This window comes from Haplochromis burtoni, unplaced genomic scaffold (assembly GCF_018398535.1).
Source record: "Haplochromis burtoni strain Fernald_Lab_line unplaced genomic scaffold, NCSU_Asbu1 Contig_9, whole genome shotgun sequence".
Lineage (NCBI taxonomy): Eukaryota > Metazoa > Chordata > Actinopteri > Cichliformes > Cichlidae > Haplochromis > Haplochromis burtoni.
This window is the reverse complement of record NW_024582370.1, coordinates 4,396,847-4,418,666: the sequence shown is the minus strand read 5'-3', so window position 1 is coordinate 4,418,666 and position 21,820 is coordinate 4,396,847. Positions and strand designations below refer to the sequence as shown.

At 42.7% G+C, this 21,820-nt stretch overlaps 1 protein-coding gene across 2 annotated transcripts; it reads left to right on the top strand.

Moving 5' to 3' along the window:
• The first annotated feature begins 2 nt into the window (after positions 1-2).
• On the top strand, positions 3-21,600 carry noc2l (NOC2-like nucleolar associated transcriptional repressor). 2 transcript variants are annotated; one of them, XM_042228459.1, is made up of 19 exons: positions 3-151; positions 619-738; positions 1,121-1,304; positions 1,385-1,631; positions 3,455-3,545; positions 3,667-3,745; positions 3,897-4,007; positions 4,121-4,234; positions 4,350-4,538; positions 4,856-4,995; positions 6,189-6,300; positions 9,090-9,203; positions 11,053-11,154; positions 11,383-11,526; positions 16,715-16,828; positions 16,966-17,104; positions 18,969-19,058; positions 20,954-20,956; positions 21,185-21,600. In XM_042228459.1, the coding sequence occupies exons 1-19, from the start codon at positions 132-134 to the stop codon at positions 21,319-21,321; spliced, it is 2,250 nt and encodes a 749-aa protein (XP_042084393.1). In that variant the 5' UTR covers positions 3-131; the 3' UTR covers positions 21,322-21,600. The 2 variants fall into 2 exon arrangements, with proteins under 2 accessions (XP_042084393.1, XP_005914999.1); XM_005914937.2 differs by lacking the exon at positions 20,954-20,956 and having other exon boundaries at positions 21,185-21,598.
• Positions 21,601-21,820: the final 220 nt, after the last annotated feature.

Sequence of the window (21,820 nt, the reverse complement as noted above, 5' to 3'; positions counted from 1 at the left end):
GTTAGTCGGTGTAATTATAAACGCAACTACCGTCATACGATCAGTATCCGCGAAACATAAAACCAATTCCATCGCTTTGCACCAGAGGATTGTGGGTATTGCGGTTTGGCGTCACGTTTTTTAGATCCAGCATGGCAGCGAAACAGAAGAGGTTTGTTAATATTTTCTTTATTATGCTATGAATACAATGAGATTTACCCAGTATTTTATGTTGATGTTGATGTTGATGTTGAAAGTTAAAGTCTGGCCAGTTAGTCGTGAAAGTCATTCTAACTCTTTACGGCTGTATGTTAGTAACTAAAGTGCTAGCATAAAGTCGTCATGCTAACTCGAATACGACTGCTGTATTCTAAGTGTGGTTTCGCTTCATGAAAATATTAATAATAATAATAACAATAATAATAATAATAATAATAATAATAACAATAACAATAATAATAATAATAATAATAATAATACAAGGTTCCTGAGTGTTTTAGGGAGATATTTGCATCTGACTGACAAGTGAACAGCTAACCAACAAAATGCTTACACGTGAACTTAAAAACTGTAGGACAGTTAGACCACACACACATTTTTGATCGACTTGCTTCTTATGGATTGTTTTCTTTCTTGTAGGAAATTAGAAGACTTGAGTGTGGATGAGTTCCTGCTGACAGGCTTTGAATCTGACGAAGAGCCTCCCAAACAGAATGGGCTCAAGAAGAAGACAGATCAGAACTCTCCAAGCCCTAAGAAGTGAGTCCTTATATTTAGAGACCTTTAGGGGGTGAAACATAATCTTAAATGTGGGCACGCTCTGATACGGGTATACACACGTGCAGCATTTTCCAGTGTAAAATGTTTGGATATTGTATTCTGTTCAATTGGGGGCATATCCATTTACTTTTCAGACTCACCAACTGACTTCACACCCCTTTAGCTATGGTACTATTCTGCTATATGTGCTGCCTGGCCTAATCAAAGTCAAAGTCCTAACCCGACTGAGATGCTTTGGCAGGGGCGTAATTTCCAGGGGGCCTGATTATTCTTTTCTGTATGATGTACTGTTAGAAAAGTGCAAATGCAGAAAATGTCTCAAAGTTCTGTAATTCGTTTTGTACATACTCTGTATTTGTAGAGATCAAAAGTCTAAAGGTAAGGCCTCTCAGCACAAGGAGCAGCTGTCCAGGTTAAAGAGCAAAGATCCCGAGTTCTACAAGTTTCTGCAGGAAAACGACCAGGCGCTTTTAAATTTTGACGACACCGACAGCTCAGACGATGAAGACGAGAGAGGGTACCACAAACTACCATCTAAACTGGAGGTAAGAGGGCTACTTACTTTCTGGTGTGAGTTCTTTTGGAAATTAGGAGATCCTCATGCTGCTGTTTTACATGTTTGTAGGAGGCCAGCTCTGGGGATGAAGAAGATGATGACGATGAATATGCTGCAAAAAGTTCAAAGAAAGCCAAGAAGGGAGCAGATACTATCAAAGTCACAGACAAAATGATAGACGACTGGAAAGCGGCCATGAAGAAAGAACCCACAGCTCATCTCTTCAGAGAAGTCACGCAGGCCTTCAAGGCTGCTGTCGCCACAACGAAGGGTGAAGAGGGCGGTCAGTGCCGCTACAAAGTAGCTGACAGCTCAGGTGGGTCCTCATATCTGTATTCATGTATATATGGGTATATAACAGTTTAGTTTGAAATTAAAACACCAGTCACACAGGCCTAGAGGCCTGTCAGCAACCATTTACCATCCAACAGTCACAAAGGAAAAATGTGTGTTCTCCAACCGGTAAGCAAGTGATTGTTGAAAGCACTATTTATGCAGTCGTAGAGAGGGGGGTCAGTGACCCCTGCCAACCATTGATTGCTATGTGAAAGTTTTAATTCTGTGAGTAGTTGGTCTTAAATAGCCCTTTTCCATTAGTACCTCCTCGGATCAGATCGACTTGGTTTTTGGGGTTTTTCATTATGTGGTAGTACCTGGTACCACGTACTTTTGTAGTACCTACTCGGCCGGGGTTTCAAGCAATCTGAAAAAGTCATTGGTCATGAGAGCATCTCCTTCATGAAAATCAAAACAGCCAGTTTTGAATCCAAGCAACAAGGAAACACAGTGGTCCTCAAGTCTGATTAAAAAGCCATACACCGAGCAGCAGGTATACCATCGGCGTAACGTCCACGGGACGTTTGGACCCACTGCTATCACGACCCTATACACAATAGATGGGGCCACTGGAAAACGAGTGGATCCAACTATGTACTGATAGAAAATGGCTAAAGGACCTCTTTTAAAAGGGCTAAAAGAGGTATACAGTGATGCAAGGCAAGGCAAGTTTATTTGTATAGCACAATTCAACAACAAGGTGATTCAAAGTGCTTTACAGAGACATTAGAAACAAAAACAAATAAAAAGCATGATTTAAAATTGATTAAAACAAGCAAACAAACAAACAAACTAATTAACAAACAAACAAACAAACAAACAAAACAGTATATAAAATCAAAACAGATAAAATCAGAACAATAGATAAAATCAGTAGTTAAAATGTAAGTGGAGACAGTTCAGCATCTTCCATACAAACTGCTGTCGACTGCTGTGATCTGCTAGCAACGGGCAACCAATCACCAACCAGTAAGGGAATACCTAGCGAATTTAATAATTTAACCATAATTTGTTGTCAGTCCTTAATGACTTGTCACATGCTGTTGGAAGCGTTCATGCTTTTGTGTGATATTTTACTCATTAATTAGCTTGTAGTCGTGTCCCTGAGGTTGTTTATGCAGTGCCAGCCACGATAGAAATATATAAAATGCCTGGACTTGTTGTTATTGTTGTCAGGTGGGGTTTTATTTTTTGTTTTGTTTTGGGGTTTTTTTGTTTTTTGTGGGGGGGCTTTTGTTTTTCACTTTTTTGAACATTCGTTCATCTCCATTCTGATACTTCTGGGAATCTGCAGTTGGAAATTTGCTGACATCTCTGAGTCCTCATGTTGAGGTGGTCATTTTTATTCTCTGACTGATAAATTTAAAAAAGTGTAGTTAACAAATAAAAAATAAAAAAAATGTGGTAAATGCACAGGAGGAATTAAGAGTATCGAACAGGCCAATCACAGTAGCGGTTATATTTGTAGTTACAAATGTAACTGCAAAATGTACAGTTACATTTGCACATCAGGTTACATTGTAGTGTTTCAGAGGGTTTATGTTACGATGTATCTACAGTGCAGATTTAATGTTCATTTTAACGTTTTAAGCGCTCCGTAAGAAGCTCATAAGAGAAGAAATTGAAAACACAGTTTATCAGTTACAAAAAGTCCTCTGGCAGTTCTTCAATCTTTCCTTTAAAGATCGATTGTTTCTAGAATTGTGTTATTGTGATGACATAAGCACATTAATATTCACTCCTTGTGCTATTTATGAGAGATACAACACTTAAGCATGCATGATGTTCTTTTTCTGTCTGCAGTGTTCAATGCTTTGGTCCTGTTCTGCATCAAAGATATCCACGGAGCTCTGCAGAGGATGCTTAACCTGAAGGCAGATAAAGACCAAAAAAAGTACAAAATCCACAATATTCACACTCGTCTCATTTCTCATCGATTGTCTCGGTGTAGCTGAGAAGAGGGAAAAGAAAACCTGTTCACTCATTTCTTTGTTTGTCTTGCGGTTTGTTCGCAGGTCAGTGCTTCCTTCGTCTAGTCCAAGATGGCAGAAGAATCAGATGGACATAAAGATGTATCTCAGTGGAGTGGTTCAGGTTTGCTCTTTACTTCATGTGTCTCTTTGTTTTTCACCACTTAGATTTCAGGCCCGTGTGTTCCTGTGAGGCAGATACATGAAATACAGAATACAGGGATTCATTTTTGTGAATATTTGCTTTCAAATTATTTCTTGTTTCCCAACTGCAGCTGTTATCCAGCCTAACGGAGGCTACGGTCATCTGCGCGGTCCTGAAGCACACCAACCAGCTCGTACCGTATTACTTGTGTCTACCCAAACAGTGTCGCCACCTGATTAAGGTGAGACCTCCACCTTAGCTTGATGACACGGAGTAAAATATGTCAGTATTTATTGACAAATGATGTCTTAATGTGTCTTTGTTTTTGTTTCCTTTTCCTGTTTCTGACTCCAGCAACTAATGAAGCAGTGGAGCACGGGGGAAGAGACGAGTCGGGTTCTTGCCTTCCTGGCCCTCAATAAAATCTGCCGCCAGAAACAGGAAACGTACCTCAACCCGATTCTTAAGGTGAGCTGCAGTAATTGAGGTGTTCACAACAAACCTGGATCTTTACTGAGGCAAAAGGGGGGGAAAAGCACATCCAGCCTGGGCTTCTTAAGAATAACCGTCTTCCTCTTTGCAGCAAATGTACATTTCTTATGTACAAAACTGCAAGTTCACATCTCCCAACGTGCTGCCCATGATCAACTTCATGCAGAGAACTCTGACAGAGATGTATGCCCTGGACACGCAGGTCACTTACCAGCACGCCTTCATCTATATCCGACAGCTGGCCATTCATCTCAGAAACGCCATGACCATGAAGAAGAAGGTTGTTTGGCTTCTTTTTGCTGTTTGTGCTCACATAAAACAGTATTTATAGAGACTGACAAGTATACATCTGCCTTGAGTCATTTAGGGCTTCAATTTAAGGATTGGTTTTTGTAATTATATAAAATTCAAATATATATTTGCTTTCGAAATGCTCATGCACAAAAACGGGGATGTATGATTGGAGCTTAGTCCAGTTTACTAAAGTGATTTAAAGCTATATACTGACTGAGCAACCACGTGCAGTGACACAGAGCTATTCTCTGCTATATAGATGCTCACCCTCATTCACATTTGACCCCTTTTTTTCTTTAATAGGAAACATATCAATCAGTTTATAACTGGCAGTATATTCACTGTCTGTTCCTGTGGTGTCGGGTCCTGAGCACACTCCACCCCAGTGAGGTACTGCAGCCTCTGATCTATCCACTCTGCCAAGTCATAATTGGCACCATGAAGTAAGTATACATAAATATGTTAGGGAAAAAAAGCTTTTAAAAGATTAAAAACTCAACCCCAGAGTCTGATGTATAAATAAAGCCACGACTTGGCTTCAAATACACACTAAACAGCCACTTATATTATATCATACACTTATGTTACACCTCGCTAGCACCTCCATTTGCTTTTAGAACTAGCTTAATTCGTTGTGGCATAAATTCAACAAGCTGCTGGAAACATTCCTGCTTTGGTCCATATTGACATGATGACATCACACAGTTGTTGGCAATTTGTTGGGTGTAAATCCATGATGTCACTTTCTCGTTCCACCACATCCCAAAGATGCTGTGATGGATTGAGATCTGATGAATGTTTGAGTACATCGTCATGTTCAAGGAACCAGTTTGAGATTTGAGCTTTGTGACATGGTGCGTTATCCTGCTGGAAGCAGCCATCAGAAGATGGGTGCAGTCTGAGATGGACGTGATTCAGTATTCAAGTAGAAGTAGCGTTTAAATGATGCTCAGTTGGTACTGAGGGGCCCAAAGTGAGCCAAGGAAATTTGATTGAAGGCAGGATGGATCCAAGCTTTCATGTAGTTCTGACCTTAACATCTGAATGTTGCAGCAGAAACTGAGACTCCTTGGACCAGGAAACATTTAAAAAAATTTTGTCAGTCTGTGTGAATTGTAGCCTCAGCTTCCTGTTGGGATGGGAGTGGTCTTCAGAGCTGCTCTTCTGCATACCTTGGCTATAATGACTTACTGTGATTTGACTTACTGTTGTCTTTCTTAAAGCATCCAAGCTCCTCTGATCCTTAAAAGTAGCAAGTGATTTCTGCCCAAAGATCTGCCTCGCGTAGGATATTTTCTCTTTTTGGGAATGTTCCCTGTAAACCTTAGGATGATTGCACAGGAAAATCGCAGTAGATTAACAGTTTCTGAAATACTCTGTCAGAAGGCACGTGTATGCCTTTGGGTTGGCTGATTAGATCTTTGCATTAAGAAACATGAACAGGTTTACCTAATGAGATGAACCGTTGTTTGTACTCCTGCAATCTGCATTTTTTTAAAAATATATTTTGTGGTTCCTTCACCCAAATTTTTTGTAACTGTGTTGCTTTCAAAATCTTGGAAGAGAATTATTTTTATTTTTTTTGTACACGTTGCCAACAGCAGGTGGAGACATTGATCACTATTTTCTCTTTCAGACTGGTTCCCACAGCGAGATATTACCCTCTGAGGATGCACTGTTGCAGAGCGCTCACTCTGCTGTCTGGCAGCACCAACACGTTTGTGCCCGTTCTGCCTTTCCTCTTGGAGGTAAGGCTTCACGTCATCTCAAGTAACCAGCGTGCAGAGCTAACAGCGTATCAGTGAGGGGTCAGGTTTCCAGTGGCCCGAGTCTCTCGCACCGACACACAACTTGAGGCCCTCGGATAGTTTGAGATAATCTACAATAAACAGCCCGTTGGCTGACTTTGGTGAAATGGAAACAATGAAAAGGTAGATGTGATGAAATGTTCCGTCGGTGGTTTGCTGCGGAAAAACATCAGTGGCATACGAAATGCACTTTGGTCTCAACGGCCACAACTGTAGAAGCTCAGGAGGAAACATTCAAAGGGTAGAGCTGTGAGAGACACCTTTGTTATCAGACCAATCACGGGTCACCAACTGACAACATCTTCTCTGGATCAGGTGCTAGTCACGTGACCGCATAGTGTGCCTTTGTGCGCAAGTTTTTATGCACGCTGTGCGGCTTTGTTGTGGTTTGCTGGAGGAGAGACATGTGCTGGCGACTGGCTCGGCCCGCTGGGAGTGGTCAGCGCACGTCTGTCTGTATGTGTTTGTGTGCATGCAGCAGTTTGACCGAAGCGATAAAGACACGGTTGTGGTTTACACTCTGGTCCTAACATGCTGTGCAGACCACATCCTCTCTGCCTATGGCCCACTCCCCACTTCTCTCCCCGTCATACACACAGATACACTCCGACCCCCGCCTCCCTCGCTCCATCTAACCCCCAACAGCAAGCTGTGTTTATTTGTGACGCACAATGCTTCCTGTGTTTTTTCTCCTTTACTGTTCCCCTTGTTAAAGTCAGGCTGAGGTACGCTGCTACTGTTTTAATTAGAACAGCAAAAGCAGCCCCTTCCTCCTGTGTGTCTGTGCCTGTGTGTGTGTTCTCGTATCTCCGAGGGGGGTGTATGATTTGGAGCTTCCTGCTTGTGTGCTGTGTGCATGCGTGTGCGTGTGTGTGTGTGTGTGTGTGTGTGTGTGAGAGAGAGAGAGAGAGAGAGAGAGTGCACCAGGGTTGGCCCATGCCTTCCCACTTCCCCTGGCTCCCCCGCAGACCGCCACCACATCCTATGTTTGTACAGACAGCACCGGCCAGGAGCGTTGCTCTGCTTCGCGCACAGCGAGCATTAACGACCACACACACACACACACACACACATGCACAGAGATACAGGGAGTCAGAAATAGCTTGATACACAAATACAAGACAGAAATTCACTTGCGCACTGTGGGCAGATGTGAAAGCTAAAGCTTGTAGACAAATAGCCCACACGTTGGCTAGAATGTACTTTCACAGACTAAGATAGAAATGTGTCATCTCAGTAACACTGCAGTATTTAAAATGAGCTGCGCTGACTGATAATTGTCAAAACACTTTCAGCATCCCGCAGAATAAATGTTTTCTTTAGCTGCGTTGTCTTTGAAGAATAGCAAGTTGAATGCGGATTTACTCAAGACAGAGACGGTCGCGGCTTTTATTAACGTGTAGAAGCAGTTCCAAATATCAACCTACAGCCAGGAGATAAAGTTTCCGCTGGACTTGAAAAACTAAGCACACCATATGATTCAGTTGCTTGTAGAACCACTTTTAACTTGAAGCAATTGTTTTCTATATGACTTTCTCTTAAGGTCCTGCCACTGCATTTCAGTCTGGTTGAGGTCTGGACTTTTACTTGACCTTTGCAACACCGTCGTTTTCCTTTTTTTAGCCATTCTGCTGTAGATCTCCTGCGGTGATTGGGATGATTGTCCCGTTAAATTACCCAGTTTCAGCCAGCTGTCAGACAGACGGTCTCACATTTGACTCGAGCATTTGGTGCACAGTGGGGGTTCATGTTTGACTCAATGACTGCAAAGTGCTGTGGCTGCAAAACAACCCAGATCATCACTCCTCCACTACCGTGCGTGACAGTTAACCTGAAGTGTTTGAGCTGATATGCTGGATTTGTTTTTCTTTTTCATACATGGCACTGGGGCATCGTTGCAGCCAAACATCTTCACTTTGGTCTCATCGGTCCAAAGGACATCGTTCCAGAAATCTTGTGGTTTGTTCAAATGCAGCTTAACTTAAGCCGTGCCGCCGTGTTCTTTTAAGAGAGAAGACACCCCCTCTTGTCAACAAGCACCACACTTGTTCAGTCTTTTTCTATCTGTACTGTCATTAGCTTTGACATTTAACATGCTAACTACAGCCTGCAGAGCATTGCATGGTCTGATCCTGGGGTGAATTTACTGGAACATCCAGTCCTGGGAAGATTGGCAACGGTCTTGTTTTTCACTTAACAGTAGATCCCATCCCAGTTTGATGGGCAGCAACAATTGGTTCTCTAAGATCACTGTTGATGTCTTTTATTCTTGGGATTATGTTAAAACACGTCTAAATACTGCGGACCAGCAAAGCTTCTGCTTTTAGAGAGGTGCTCACACTCGCTGATGATCAATAATTCAAGTGCATTTGATTAGCAGCACCTGGCTGCTACTTACCCTCTTAAGTCCTATGCAAGCAGTAGCTGTGGACTTGGTTTCTCACAGATAAAACAGATTTATTAGCTAATTGGTTTAATTAATAGTGATGTTAATTATGACATTTGTAGGCCCAACCTGCATTATTGATTCCTTCATTAAGGGATGTGTCTGGATTGGATAGTTGAGAAAACAGGTGGATGTTACTCATACCAAAATCTGCATCCTTTTTAAAAAATGCAAACAAAGAGACTGACAGACTGATTAAAAAGAGCATGTTTTATATTTGAGATGGTATGCACTACACTGTTGTATGAGTAGATCAGAGTTTACTTTTTGTCTCCTCTTACAGATCTTCCAGCAAGTTGATTTCAACAAGAAACCCGGACGAATAAGTAAGAAACCCATCAACTTTGCAGTCATCCTGAAGCTTAACAAGGTCAACCTAATCGAGAAAGCCTACAAGGTAAGTGTTACTGTGACCGCTAGTGTTAAGAGTGTTAGACCAGGTACTTCTTTATAGCTGGTATACAGCGGTTCCTGCTGATTCTGTCTTTAGTGTGCTGAGATGGAGCAGCTCCTGGAGTCTTAGTTATTTTAGTGCTACTCTGTGACAGAGTGGGTGTGGATTGAGGACAGCGCTGAAAGTCAGAGCTCTCAGACTGACCCTGAGTCACCTCGCTCAGTGCTGCAGCCAAGAGGATTGCAGCTCTGTGGGATTATCCCCCGCACTCCGCTCGCTAGGTCTGTTCTCACCGCTGTCACCCAGGCAACTGCCGTGAACCCCCGTCTCGTAAACACACAGCAGACCTGACCGAACAAACAGATCGGTCTGAATCAGAGCACCTCTCAGTCCACACAGGCTTCAGATGTTTTATTTCACAGAAAGGCAGCTTAACTTCTAGCCCTGTAGATGGCATCTTTATGTATTCAGCTTTTACTAAAGGCTAAATAATAATAATAATAATAATAATAGTAATATTAATAATAATAATAGTAATAATAATAGTAATAGTAGTTGTTGTTGTTGTTGTTGTTGTTGTATAAAGTAGGTCCTCATTTGCCCTGAACCTTTAAAAGGTTTAGGGGCTACAGGGAGCTCTGAGTAACACAATTGGTAATCTCAGGTTGCTTTTCTGTGGTTTCCTATTTGTTTTTAGTCTGTGTTGATAGAGAATATAGCTGTTATGAAGTGCTAAAGTTTGTACACTGTTACCGTCACATAGTGGCTCTGTGGTGTAGCGGTTAACAAAGTTAGCATTACGTGCAAAAAGATTGTCTGTTCAAGACCAGGAGGAGAACCAAATCCTGCCTCTGGGGTCAAGCTAGTGTACTGGTACCCAGTGCCTTTCCCAGTCTTTGCCGTATCGACATGTAGATGCAGCTGCTGTGGAAACCTGGCTGCTCTTCAGCCTTCAAGCTGTTGATGCTACACTGTAATTATTTTCAATGCGTTTGGTTTTCCTGGGGCGGCGTCTCGGCTAGTCATGTTACTTTTTGGTATATTACCTAAATGGTAACCATTTGATCTCCTGTTTATAAGCCGGAGGTGACTTCATGTCCCAGGGACACACACATCCACAGCTGTGATGGATCTGTGTGCTAGCACTATACATTGCAAACAGAGTATATTGATTAGCACAACATTGTGATAATGTGCTGGCCAGTAATCGCATTTTGCTTGCTTATTGTTGCCAGTGTAGACTTGCGCAGTTTGTCGTTCATATAGACTCCTTTCTGCTTTTCAGTGAAAACACAGTCGTTCAGTATTGGCTCCAGTGTTAGCCACTCATCACTGCATCACTCCTAATGGCAGGGTGATGCAGACACATCAGCTCACACTGTTTGAGTGATTTAGTGAGTTCATATAAAATAAAACTTTAGCTTATGTGAATGTTGCACTTTGTTTCTGTTCACTGGTATAGACGTCATGCTAAGCGAGATGTGATTGGTTTGGAGACTTATTTTAAGTTAGCCCCGACCAATAAGCAGGAAGTATATTGTCTGTCCCAAAAATGCCAATATCCATGAACACAAACACTGCATACTAGAAGTTCAACATTAAATCTTCCCAAAATAGATCTGGATAGAGACACAGATCAATTAAAACAGCTTGTAATGCATTATTGATTCTTGGTTAGTAAACATTTAAATGTTAATACCAGGCTGGGAAAAGCTATTGGCGTGATTAATTTGCAGCGAGGAAGATGCTTCCATAGATCCACTCGAGTTAGTTTCACATGAAATAGGAAAATGATGTCATTTTGTAAATTGTGAACATTGTTTATGATCGTTGCTGTCCTGATGTGTTTTAGGACGGGATGATTGACCAGCTGTACGACCTGATACTAGATTACTTCCACACTCAGGCCAGCTCCATCGGGTTCCCTGAGCTCGCCTTGCCCACCATCATTCAGGTGAGGCATACTTCAAAGTGATCTTAAAGCAGACTAGAATTGATTTATTTTTTTGACTTAGCAATTGTCTAAAAAAGTGACAATGACACTGAGTGCTATTCCCAAAGTTTTTCACCTGAATATATGATTCAGTATCTGCTGAACCGAATCAGCTTCCTTTAGGGGAAACAATAATCATCCTTTGTGCTTGTTCTTACCTTCTCATGCACCTCCTCCATGTCCCTGCAGCTGAAAGCGTTCCTGAAGGAATGCAAAGTGGCCAATTACTCCAAGCCGGTGCGTCAGCTGTTGGAGAAGATACAGGAAAACAGCAGCCACATCACAGGACGGAGACAGAAGGCCACATTTGGAGTGGCCGATGCCACCGCTGTGGTGAGTGGGTCTGGTTTGTGCGATGATTGTTTGGCCCTTCTGCTTTTGAAAACCTTTAACATAGAAATGAGTTGCAAATACAGAGAAATGCTCTTCCATTGATCCACATAATAAGGGCAAATAAATAATATGTTGAAAATGGCACTGAATAGGTTTAAATTTTAAAACTACTCAAGGCCAGTTAAACGTAAAGGTCATCAACAAAATGCAAGATGGGCAACAGGAAAAAACATTTTACTCTTATTTTTGCTTCCAAGCTTGACTTTATTTCATTTTAAAAGCAGTCTTGAGCAACAGTTCTCCAGACTTTATGAATATCTTTTCAAATGTTTCTTTGGACATGAAAAGGTATGTAACTCAATGCATGAGCCAGTGTTCTGTCTACACATGACTCATCTACATGTAACGTACCATTTGCCACTTTGTTACTAGTAGCCTGTCACAAAAACAGTTCCCATTTCTTTAGTTGAATCTATAAATAACTGCCAAAGATAACACACTTTGAAAAATACTATCTTTGCACCAACAAGGTGATTCCCAAAGAGCTATTAGATTTAAAAAATTGGCATTCCTTGAAATGGTGTACTGTGTGTTGAGGACAAACAGTATCTGAAAGTCATGTCCTGGAAAAATATGGGAAAGCATCCTGCAAACACCTGACACAGAACTTGAGAGATGCATCTGACTCCTTAACTGATCCATACGGTTCCCTGAAGCCTCATCACATACTCTTAGTGGAGGGCTGGTTGTCAAAAAGCCGTTCTTATGGAAGGGAAACATAAAGAAAGGGCCAAATTACACAAGAACTAGACTGAAAATCAGTAGCAGCACGTATGATGGAGCGATAGATCCACATTTTCAAATCATCAACATCAAGGACGTTTGGAGAGGGGTACAACAGTGAGTATTTACAGTCATCTGTAAATAAATTACAGCCCTTATGGGTAATAATTATTGGTTCGTGTAACTATATGTTTAAGTCATATTCCAGTATTTCTAATAAGAGCACCAGAGAAATCCAGTTGCAGGGAAAAATAGCTTTTTATATTCCTTTGGGATAGTTTCCAGTTGAGCTACGTGCTGCAGGCCATCTAACAACAGATCATCTAACGCCACAGGCAGAAGCTGGTAATGGAGAACACCTCTCTATATAAACCTTAAACTCAGGTAAGAATGACCCTGTGCTTACTCCGGTTGTAGACCCCGGGAGGTCTCAAAGGGCCAGTTATACACAAGATGCAGTTACCAGTAGTGCTTCACTGAGTTACTGTCCAGTTTTCAACCTAATGAACTGTATCTCCCATATTCATACTGGACAGTTTTCCTATAAATAGACTCATCAATAGCTATAAGGTTTGAACTAAGGGTGGTGCCTGATGCAAGTCCTTGGCTGTGCAGACAGTGGGACGGTGGCTTTACTCCATCCAGTAAAGGTTAAAAAGTGAAAACATAAGCTCTGAAAAGTAAGTAAGAAACTACAAATTAGATCTTTGAAGGACATTTCTACCAGCAGTTTTTGTGCAACCCTATCTGAACCTCATGCTGTATTAACATAATAATAAAATTATATTATCTATATTATATTAGCAGTAGGGAGTATAAACTTGATTTTAGAACTTACCTTCACAGCTAAAAAGAAAATTCAAGAGTTTTAATAGGATTTTAATGGAGGGAACTCTGAGATCAGTTATAGTAATCATTTCTACTGAGACAGTGGATTTGTCTTTGTTTACATGTTATAATCAGCTGACCTGATGCTGCTGCTCTGAGCTTTACTGCTCTCTGTACATTTACAACTGAATTCAACTAGATGTAAGCAGATGCTTCATAGACTGTCTTGATTTCCATCCTCTACACTGACAGCATCCTGTTTATACTGTCTTTATGCTAGAAAGTATACAGTTGGTGTAAAGGCCGAATTCAATGAACGAGTCTCAGCATCATTAGCTTAAATTCAAATTCATCTCTGCTGTATGTAACCTAACACTGGCCATGAGCACCACAGCCACTGTGCACCAGTCCAACACAGCGCTTTACTGTACATTTACCACAGTACTGCAAGCTAACCTGTTTATCCTGAACTTAACTGCCAGGTATTTTCATACAAACCCTGGATCATGCAAAGTTATTATACTGAAGTATAACTTACCCCCAAAGTGTAGCGCTTCAATCAATTACATGTTTTTGCCTCTTTCATCTCTTTGTATGTGATAAGCCCTCTTGATGGATAAACCAGTAGGTGTTACTGTTCCCTCCATTTAGGCTCAAATCAGTTTCATGTTTGAATCTCCCAGACTTGTTAAACCTAAAGTCACGAGCCTGTTTTGCAAACATAATGAGTAGAAATTAGAGGCATCTGTGTGAAAATGTAGGAAGTAAAAGTAAAAAGTTGCCAGAGAAATAAATACCCAAATAAAGTACAGATACCTGAAAATCCTACTTAAGTACACCAGTACTTCATAGGGTTAGGTTTATAGGGTTTTCTATAAACCGAAGCACTTTATCACCCATCTTCCTCGAATCCACGACCAGTTTCACTCAACATGCGTGTCTTTGGACTGGATTTTGGAGTTCACCACAGACACTTCACTACAAAGAGCGACCTGCAATACTGGTTGTTCCACAAATCTCTCTAGAACATGCAGACACAGTCTCTTTAGAGCTTGCACCGTCTGTAGATCACCAGTGCACTACTCTGCTGTAAGATTAAAGAATTTGCATCACAAAGAGCAGTGCTGGCAACATAGTGGGCTGTCCAGGGCTAACAGATGTAGTTTGTCCAGGGCAAAGAACGTTGACTTTGTTAGCTTGTTGTACTGGTGCTACAAAGCTTGCTAGTTTTGTTAAAATCCCTAATAACCAAAAGCAGTGCAGTTCTTTACTTAAACACACTGACAGTAATGTGTAATATGAACACACAATAACTAGAAATCTTTTCAGACAAACGTGTTTGTCGGTAAAAATGCAAACACAATAACTAGTATTAGTGTGTATAACACATAGGTGTACAAGTATACGTACTGCATGTATGTGTGTATATGTATATGTGTGTGTGTGTTTTAGTGACATGTGTGATATTTGAATGTGTCTGTATGCAACACCTCTATAATTACAGGTGTCAGGTGTGTCAAAGTGGTGGATGTCTAGGTGACATCCACAGTAACAACTTGCCCTTTCAGCTCCATGCCCTTAAAATCATATTAACAACAAAATAAACACCAGTTCGGTAACTGAAGAACGTATTCAGGAAATGGCGGCAAACACAAAGGAATTGTGGGAATTGTTGTAGAATTTAAGGCTAATCATATTGATACGCTAACAGTCTATCACAGCAGATTACAACTACTCTGCAGCATTGTGATGTAGCATGGTTTCACAAAAAAACAAAGTGGCTTGCAAAGCTCTCGCATTAGTGCTCCGTATGCAAAATAATTTGCGGTCTCTTTCTTTTACCGTCTCATTAAACACTAAATCTGGAGTTTGCCCGTCTGAAGGTGTGTCTGGGCGCATAAGTGCATCTGCACACTCTGGTTGCTTGGAAGTTTGGAAAGAAAAGCGTCTGGAATTCTTTAAGTTTCTTGAAGATGTTTCATTCTGATTCAGAGCTGAAGAAGCTTCCTAGATGAGAGCTGAAACGTCTTCAAGCTCCTTAGATTACCATGACCTGGATGACTGAGAATCTACGCAGACACGTATGGCAAGGTTTGCTGTCGGTGAAGTGAGCGCTCGCATGATTGGAACGCTTCACAGTGACGTCTGATCACTTCATGGGACAAACGTCCTCCAGCCTAGAAAGCTATGGCTGAAATGTCCAGTGTGTCAGCAGAGGCAGGGTTCAGGCGGGGGAAAGATTGCCTCTGTGTGGATGCGTTTAATTATACCCAAGGAGATTCAGAGCTGAAGTCATGGTTCAAGTTCGTGGTGTGTTAGCGCTTCTGCTATAACCGAAGGAGGAAAAACAAAATCACTTGTGTTTTTTATGTTCTCGTGGGAAGTGGCTGCATGTCCACACCCTCAGAAATGCATCATTTTGTCTGTTTGTTACTGTGATGTTTTTATAAAAGTCGTCAAAGTAACAGAAAACACATTTAAAATTTTGAAACCACCTCTGCTCTGCGTGTGCGTTCGTTTAGTTGTGTCACCTGTACTTTTGAACAGGTGTGAACTGATGAATATTTAAGAGCGTTTAAAGATGAAATGGAAGCGGATGGTCTTCGTCTGTAATCTAGCACCCCTGACATGTGACCCATGCAGAGTGTGTTGTGTGTGTGTGTGTGTGTGTGTGTGTGTGTGTGTGTGTGTGTGGTGTGTGAGTGGGTGTGTGTGTTGTGTGTGTGTGTGTGTGTGTGTGTGTGTGTGTGTGTGTGTGTGTGTGTGTGTTGTGATCGCGCTATAGTATGGCAGACGACGCGGCACGGTGCCAGCGCCTGTCGCCACGGCTCTGTGCTCAGCGGAGGCTGTCGCCATGGCATTGACTCCCTGGCACGGAGGCAGCCGTAGAGGTGTCACCGCGGGCGAAGGAGAGGGGACAGCCCTGCTGCTGTCGCTGTGGAAAGGCCACAGCCCCCCTCCGGCCACCGGCCCCCCTGCTGACATGTCACCCAAACTGAGAGCTAGCCTAATTAACGACGCCCTGCGTCCATCCTGGTCACACTCTGCCATGGCTCGTCTTTCTCTCATCTGAAATTATTTAGTTTTGTTTGTCTGACCGAATTCAGAAGTAACGTTTTCTTTCTCTCGTCCCGTCTTCCGGTGCACACGTGTCACTCTGTCTTAATAGCGGCACTGAAAATTGTGATAAACATGTTAGGCCAACGGGTACAAGAGGCCACGGTCTGTTCGCACTATTGGATTTGTCGGTCAGATAATGTGATTGGGCCTAATCAATATTGTCCAGAAAGACCTTTAGGGGCTGAAGAAGATCTCCTCTTTCAGGCATCTTCAACCCGTCTGTTTTCTCTGACTTTCATCACACTCGTCTGTCTCTTTCTCCCGGTCAGCTGGAGGTGGAGGTGTAATATGAACCTGCTGAAAGGCTTGTCTAAACAGATCCTGGAAAAGAAAGGGAGAGAACCCACCTGTGTATTTATGCTTATTAGGATGGAGATTTGCATTTCCTTTCACATACACATACCTGTCCTGTCCACACCTGTGTGCATTCTCCATCTAAATATCTGTTCTCTGTCAGGCGGCTTGGGAGAAGCAGATCCAGGAGGAGGGGACCCCCCTGAGCAAATATTACAGCCAGTGGAAGAAGCTGCGAGAGAAGGAGATCCAGCTGGAGATTTCTGGCAAGGAAAGGGTAATTATCAAACCAAAGAAACCTGCCAGTAGTCGCCTTACTCAGTCATTATGAGTCACTTCTACTGTTTTTTCATTCATGAATGTTCGTGTGTACAAGCACTGCAGTTTGTTTTTGTGTGTGTGTGTCACATAAAGATGGAGGATCTGAACCTTCCTGAGATCAAACGGAAGAAGATTGAAGAGAAGAAGGCCGAGGACAAAAAGGAGTTCAAGGGTCTGTTCCAGTCTGACAGCGACTCCGATGAAGATGACGATGCAGGACTCAAAATCAAATGTGAGCTAACCCCCTCATATCTGGTTTCCCCCACTTATGTGAATCCGGCCCTGCAAAGGATGCAATTTGTGGACTGGTGCAGGTTATGGTATATTTCCCAACTTGGCCTCTAGGGGGCTGCATTTTGTTACAGCAGTGTAAAAGCTTGAGAGGTGATGACAGTTCACTGTGATTTTATGTTTTTTTTCCTGCCGTTATCCGTTTGTGTGACGTCTCCTAGATTTGACTACACGAAGCAGATCACCTGCAGAGCAGTTTGCCGTAAGGCTCCGAGATATGAAAGCATCCACAGAGGCCGTTTCCGTGGAAATTAAAATTAAATCCCAAATCAAACTGAAGAGAAAATCTCTCGCTTATCAGAGAGTTTGGTTCTCTCTTACTCTCTCCGCCAAAAGGCGCCGTCAGCTCATTCATCCTTTAACACCCCCCCACCCCACCCCCCCACCCCGTTTGTCTCTCGTCCTCTGCGGGTCGTCCACAGGTCAACCTCGATTTCATAGCTTTACACTCGGACACGCTCCAAACAGGAAAAAAAACCCTCGGCAAGGTCACTGAGGAACAGAGCAGGCGGCAGGGTTTTTGTTTTTTTGTTTTTTTTAAATGCATCTGGACTTCATTGTGGGGAGAGTCCCCACAAACGGATGGGCAGCTGCCGGCAAGCATCCCCTCCCCTCCTCCCTCACCCCTTTCGTTCAACCTTCCTCAGCTCCTCCACACTCACGAACCTGCCCTCCCCACCTCCACCCCAACAGGAAGTACAGGCTTGGATCCCAGCGGGGGTTCCTAATTCAAACCAGCCCACTGGAACAGCCAGCGGTGGCCTCTCTCCCTTTTTTTTCTCCCTCTCTCTCTCTTTTTCTGGCTCTGTAGACTCCAACCAGCTGCCCCCGCATGTCCTCGCAACACGTGCGCAGACACACACACACACAGACACATCTCGATGATAGCACACAAATGCACACCCACCGCCTCGCCGTCCAGTCTCGAAGAGCCAAAAGCTTTCAGGCAGCTCACCAAAGCTCTCTGCGGTCTCACACACTCCCGGAAAGAGGGGGAGTGCGAGAAGGGGCTGATGATTAAGATTGGTGTGTGTGTGCGTGTGTGCGTGTATGTATTTGTGTGTGCGTGGTGGTAATAAGTCATCCAGGTCATTTGGGGGCAACCTCAAAGGTACAACTGAAATCTGCAAGCACCATGTGAGCAACAAAGAGTCGGAGAGGGCGAGAGCGCGTTTGCGATCTTAAATTCAGATGGGAAGTACCTGATGTTTTAATAGACGTTGTTTATGCGTGTGTGTGCGTGTGCGCTTGTGCGTGCGCTCGTGTCATAAAGGAAACAGCTCTGCTTTCCTTCTCTCTCTCTCCTATGCCGTTAGCTTCTCATCACACCTCAACTTCAAAGCATGTGGACCCCAGTTGTCCCTTTGGCTAGACAACACACACACACACACACACAGCACTCTGAGAGTAGCACACCTTAAATTTCAAAAAGAAAAAAACCCAACATCTCTCCAACACACACACACCAACTCTGCCATTATCGTGGAAGCTGTGGAACCTGCCTGCTATCTCCATTTGCTATATTTAGGCCGTGAGCATAAGATGTCTGAAATTGCCGGTAGTAAACTGTCATGGGTGTTTGTGCACCAGCAGCAGCAGCGGCGGCGGCGCCTGTAATCGACTCTCAGTTCCATCTCAGGAGGAAATAGACACTTCCAGCTGCCTCTGATACCTGGCCCACATATCCACGTCTCCAAAGTCGTCAGACGTCAGCGATGCACCGGTGCAAACTTAGGAACGTCTGAAGAAAGTAGGACTAGACAAATTTCAGCGCGCTGTAATGTTTTTCCACCATCTCCCCTCAGGTAAGAAGAGCAGCCGTGCGTCAGATGACGAGGATGACGATGATTTTGAAGACCTGTCTGACCTGAGCGATGATGAGGGAGAAGACTTAGGTCGGTATTCACAATTAACAGTTTTGACACGTTTTAAGGTCCTAATTTGTCTGTTTTGGTTAATTTGCTGTTTAGAGGCGTCTCCGTTACCCTTTTCTATCAGTGCAGGGCCAGAAATATGGAGGCTGGCTGGTAACAAGGGTAAAACTTAAAATTACTGTTTGCCTCTAGAGCGGGGATGTCAAACTCGTTTTACACTGTGGGCCACATACAGTCCACTTTAATCTTAAGTGGGCCAGCCCAGTGAAACAGTGCTTCCTGAAGTTTATCTGCACATTTAATCCTGGTTGTATATTAACTAGAGATGGACCGATCCGATATTACGTATCGATCCGATACTGACCTAAATTACTGGATCGGATATCGGAGAGAAATAAAAAATGTAATCCGATCCATTAAATATCAAACAAGCACCTCACAAAACTTGCGACATGGCGTAACTCGGCTCATAACCGTAGCACGTCGGAGCAGTATGCATCACGTGATAGAGCAGCTGTGGCGTGCGGGACCTGTCGGCGGTCTGGTTGAGTATTTGTAGCCTCGCTACGAAACCGGCATTTCATCTCCGAGGAAGTTATCCCAGAGAGAAGTAAAGCAAGTGTGTAAGTTCATCTCTGAATGTTTGTAAAGCATTCCTGCGTTAAGCTTAACAACCGATATATGGAGCGACTGCCTCTTCTTGCTGCTACTTCAATCGTGAAAAGACGTTGAATCTATTTAATTATTCTTGAAAAATAATTGATTTCTGTGCATTTTATTTCACACTGCATCAAATTAAAGTTGATTACGTCGATTAAGCATCATGAGGTGGGGGGTGGTTCTCTTTTTTTCTTTTTTTTTTGCTGGGAGATTGCAACCCTATTGGTTAGGTTGCTTACTCTTTAAAATACCAGAATAGGGAGGATGGAGTAGGTTTAAGTTTATTAGATTGATCAGTATCGCTGAACTATGAAATATTTTGGGTGCAGTGTATTTTTTGCATACAGGTATAACAGAATAGCTTTAGTGTTGTTGTTTATTTAAACTTGAGTATGAACTTATACAAAATGCAGCAAGATATTTAACCCTGGAGAACCCATGGATCAGAGCCGACCCCATGGGTTCTCCAGGGTTAAAAACCAGTTTTATTGATTAAAAACACTATCGGATTCATATCGGCATTGGTCGATATCCAAATTTATGATATCGGTAATAAAAAAGTGGTATTGTGCCATCTCTAATATTAACAAAAGAAGAAGTAGAATTATAACAATATGTTTTTCTGCACGATATAGAAATGCAGCTGTAGCAAATGAAAGACAGACCAGAAAGTTTTTGTTCATTAAAAGCAAATGTTAGTTTTTTCACTGTGGACATAGTTTATTAATAGATATCATCTATGAATTCATTACTTTAGTGTAGTGTGGCCGTGGAAAAGCTCTTTATCAGTGAGAGAAGCTGTGAAATTTATGTTCTTCATATTTTCCAAAACAGTCCAGCGGCCGGATTGGAGTCTGTCGGGCTGCGTCTGGCCCCCGGGCCTTAAGTTTGATATCCCTGCTCTAGATAATGCAAATATAGTCAAGTACAAAAAATTGAATTTTAATAAATATTTAATTGTTTTTGTAGCAGGTTTTCAGGCATAAACTGCCACATGATGCCAGATTTGGGTCTCGACAGTCTGAACTTTTAAGCTAAAACATCTCTGGGTTCGGCTGCTGGTTCGGAGGGAAGAGCGGTTTTAGAATTTAGACTAAGCATTTGCACTGAAATAGTTAAAATTGTCCCCAGAAATTAATTCAGTCTCTTAAATGAATTTATTATGTATAAATGAACAGAAATGGAATTTAAGGAGCGCAACTCTAAATTTATGCTTTTCAGTTATGCTTTTATCATCCGTGTGTAACTTTTGAGAGATGGTTTACATCACATTTTAACATGGTGGTCTCACAGCTGGTAGCAACTCCTGTGGCCACTCATTAGCCGAGCCTGGAGAGTAAACAACATTGTAGAAATGTGTCAGATTAGAAGAGGTTTGTTCAAAATGCCGTTCTACTCTAACGTGTGTGCACGTAAACCACTCGATACCTGCGAGGTTTCTGATGTGGCTGAGCGTGAAGTTTAAGTACTTCTTGTCTATATTCCAGATGATGATGATGATGAAGAGGAAGGAGATAAAAAGGCTTCCAAGACTCCTCAGCCGCTGTCCTCCTCTGCTCTGATAAAGCTGGCTGAGGGAGAGGAGGATGTAATTGAAGACCTGGAACTGTCTGATGACGACTGAGGGTCTATAGGAGCGGTCAATATTTCCAGTATTTCCTCTCTTTGCTATTGTTGTTTTAATTTTCTGTCTATGTACAGTACAGAGAAGTTTAATTTTATTAAACACTGAGCCTGATACAAAAAAAAAAAAATCCTCTCCTTGAATTTTTTTAAGATGCTAATTGAAGCGTGTATGTGCATGTTAATGCACAAGTGCACCTGAAACGAGTAATTTGTGTACATGTGCACACCTGTAGGCACCCCCAGGCTTTGTAAGAACGGGCTATTTGGAAGGAGCTATGAGGCTGGCTGAGCCGGGCCCAGCCAGGCAGGGCCGGCCAAGAGGAGCGGGTACAGAGAGGCGGGTGTTCAGCCCCGAGGCAGCAGTGCGGTGCCAGGCTGGCAGGGTGGTGTCTGATGCTGCGCCAAGACTCTCTGCCCAGGTGGTAGAGCAGCAACACAGGCTGGTCTGTTTCCGTGCCAACTCCTCACCCACCCCCTGCCCGGACCGCTGTCTTTTC